Consider the following 3,534-nt stretch of genomic DNA (forward strand, 5'->3'; position numbering starts at 1 on the left):
CCCTTCACTCATCCCCTTCCCCTCCCCCATCCCCTTCACTCACTCCCTTCCCCACCCCCATCCCCTTAAACTCAACCCCTTCCCCTCCCCCATCCCATTCACTCACCACCTTCCCCTCCCCCATCCCCTTCACTCAACCCCTTCCCCTCCCCCATCCCATTCACTCACCCCCTTCCCCTCCCCATCCCCTTCACTCACCCCCTTCCCCTTCACCAACTCCTTCACTCACGCCCTTCCCCTCCCCCATCCCCTTCACTCACCCCCTTCCCCTTCACCATCCCCTTCACTCACCCCCTTCCCCTCCCCCATCCCCTTCCCCTCCCAATCCCCTTCCCCTCCCCCATCCACTTCCCCTCCCCATCCCCTTCCCCTCCCCATCCCCTTCCCCTCCCCCATTCCCTTCCCCTCCCTATCCCATTCCCCTCCCCCATGCCCTCCCCCTCCACCATGCCATTCCCCTCCCCCATTCCCATCCCCTCCCCATCCCCTTCCGCTTCCCATCCCCTTACCGCATCCCCTCCCTCTCCCCTTCCCACCTCCGCCTCCTCATCCCACCTCCACCACCCTCCATTCCCCATCCCCCTTCCCTCCCCCTCCCCCTCACCACCCCTTCCCCACCCGCTTCCAATCACGCCTTCCCATCTCCCTTCCCTACCCCTTCCCCTCACCCTTCCCCACCCATTCCACTTCCCTTCCCAAACGCCTTTCCCACCCCCATTCCCCTTCACTCATCCCCTTCCTCTCCTCCATCCACTTCCCCCTCCCCGTCCCCTCCCCCATCCCCTTCACTCACCCCCTTCCCCTCCCCCATTCCCTTCACTCACCCCCTTCCCCTTCATCATCCCCTTCACTCACCCCCTTCCCCTCCCCCATCCCCTTCACTCACCCCTTCCCCTCCCCCATTCCCTACACTCACCACCTTCCCCCACCCCATCCCCTTCACTCACTCCCTTAACCACCCCCAACCCCTTCACTCAACCCCTTCCCCTCCCCCATCCCCTTCACTCACTCCCTTCCCCTCCCCCATCCCCTTCACTCAGCCCCTTCCCCTCCCCCATCCCCTCACTCACCCCCTTGCCCTCCCCCATCCCCTTCACTCACCCCTTCCCCTCCCCCATTCCCTACACTCACCCCCTTCCCCTCCCCCATCCCCTTCACTCACCCCCTTCCCCTACCACATCCCCTTCACTCACCCCCTTCCCCTTCACCATCCCTTTCACTCACTCCCTTCCCCACCCCCATCCCCTTCACTCATCCCCTCCCCCTCCCCCATCCCCTTCACTCACTCCCTTCCCCACGCCCATCCCCTTTACTCAACACCTTCACCACCCCCTTCACTCACCTCCTTCCCCTTCACCATCCCCTTTACTCACCCCCTTCCCTCCCCCATCCCCTTCACTCATCCCCTTCCCCTCCCCCATCCCCTTCACTCACTCCCTTCCCCACCCCCATCCCCTTCACTCAACCCCTTCCCCTCCCCCATCCCGTTCACTCACCACCTTCCCCTCCCCCATCCCCTTCACTCAACCCCTTCCCCTCCCCATCCCCTTCACTCACTCATTGCCACAGAAGGCTGTGGAGGTCAGGTCATTGAGTGTATTTAAGACCGAGGTAGATAGGTTCTTGACTGGTAAGGGGGATCAAAGGTAACAGGGGGAGAAGGCGGGAGAATGGGGTTGAGAAACTGATCAGCCCTGATTGAATGGCGGAGCAGACTCGATGGGCCGAAGGGCCTCATTTCTGCTCCTATGCCTTATGTTCTTATGGTCTTCCAATTCACCTGGGCCAGTAGAAATGTCATTCAAATGAAAGCAGGTTGACTTATTTTCGTTCATGGGATGGGATTTCTTGCCCATCTCCCATTCCCCTTGAGTAGGCGGTGGAGAGCTGTGTTCTAGGACCGTTGCAGTCCATGTTACACTCTCCTAGCGCTGTAACCAACTGTGGTAGAAAAGAATTAAGCAGATTTTAAAAAGATATCAGAACACATAGGTTTTTAAATGTTCCGGCTTTCTAGTGTCGTCGAACGCAATTGGTGGTTCGAGCAAGCAGTGTTCATCGTGGAAAATATGCTTTATGCGTGTAAAATACACACATACACACTGACCCTGACACACTCAGAACCGCGCTCACAAGAAATGGGGGTGGGAGCGACTGGTAGGCGGAGCTGGATGACCAAAGGCATTTTACGCACAGAGATAAGAGCTGCTGAGCTTTTCCAGGTAATTCTATTCTCATTTTATGTCTTCGTCTCGGTTACCTAGTCTCATCCCCTCCCCGCCTCTCTCTCTCTCTCCCTCTCTCTTCCTCAGTCAGGTCGGGGCGGGCTGTATAAAAGCGGAAACTCTTTCGAGTTATCAACAGATCGCATGTAACTCTTTCGAGTACAATCACAGTTCTTGGTTTACCGGGAACTCTTTCGAGTTACCAACAGTCACAGATTGTAACTCTTTCGAGTACAATCACAGTTCTTGGTTTTTCCGGGAGTGGGACATGAACCCACGTCCCTCTGATTCAAAGGCGAGGGGGCTATGGACTGAGCCACAGACAGACACAGAGCGGCTTCATCATTCTCAGGGAGGTGTCAGCTGTGGCTCAGTCCATAGCCCCCTCGCCTTTGAATCAGAGGGTTGTGGGTTCATGTCCGACTCCCGGAAAACCAAGAACTGTGATTGTACTCGAAAGAGTTACAATCTGTGACTGTTGGTAACTTGAAAGAGTTTCATCATTCTCAGAGTCTGTGTTCCACAGCGTTTGTTATCATGGCCAGGACCAAGCAGACAGCGCGCAAGTCGACCGGAGGGAAAGCTCCCCGCAAGCAGCTGGCTACCAAAGCTGCCCGCAAGAGTGCTCCAGCCACGGGCGGCGTCAAGAAGCCCCATCGCTACAGGCCCGGGACCGTGGCTCTGCGGGAGATCCGCCGCTACCAGAAATCCACCGAGCTGCTGATCCGCAAACTGCCCTTCCAGCGCCTGGTGCGAGAGATCGCTCAGGACTTCAAGACCGACCTGCGCTTCCAGAGCTCGGCCGTCATGGCCCTGCAGGAGGCCAGCGAGGCTTACCTGGTGGGGCTCTTTGAGGACACCAACCTGTGCGCCATCCACGCCAAGCGAGTCACCATCATGCCCAAGGACATCCAGCTGGCCCGGCGCATCCGCGGGGAGCGCACCTAGACTGACCCTACCCGACTCTGGACTGACCCTACCCGACTCTGGACTGAACCCTACCCGACTCTGGACTGAACCCTACCCGACTCTGGACTGAACCCTACCCGACTCTGGACTGAACCCTACCCGACTCTGGACTGAGCCTACCCGACTCTGGACTGACCCTACCCGACTCTGGACTGACCCTACCCGACTCTGGACTTCCCCAACCACCGAGAACCACAAAGGCTCTTTTAAGAGCCACCAAGTTATCCAACGAGAGCATTAATCGCCACGAGGCAGGTGTTATTTTTCGGTCGTGTGAAAGACAAAATACTGCGGATGCTGGAAACCCGGAAAAAATAACCAGCCACAGGCTGTTTTTTGC

General features: G+C 57.7%; 1 protein-coding gene across 1 annotated transcript; it reads left to right on the top strand.

Moving 5' to 3' along the window:
• Nucleotides 1–2,762: 2,762 nt before the first annotated feature.
• LOC144677985 (histone H3-like) lies at nt 2,763–3,173 on the top strand. Its single transcript, XM_078537926.1, has one exon. It carries the CDS (start codon nt 2,763–2,765, stop codon nt 3,171–3,173), a length of 411 nt encoding a protein of 136 aa, XP_078394052.1.
• Nucleotides 3,174–3,534: the final 361 nt, after the last annotated feature.

The sequence above is a fragment of the Cetorhinus maximus genome, unplaced genomic scaffold, assembly GCF_964194155.1.
Source record: "Cetorhinus maximus unplaced genomic scaffold, sCetMax3.hap1.1 HAP1_SCAFFOLD_3374, whole genome shotgun sequence".
Lineage (NCBI taxonomy): Eukaryota > Metazoa > Chordata > Chondrichthyes > Lamniformes > Cetorhinidae > Cetorhinus > Cetorhinus maximus.

Excerpts from the sequence above, each read along its gene's own strand:
- LOC144677985 (XM_078537926.1), top strand. The coding sequence starts at position 2,763 with ATGGCCAGGACCAAGCAGACAGCGCGCAAGTCGACCGGAGGGAAAGCT.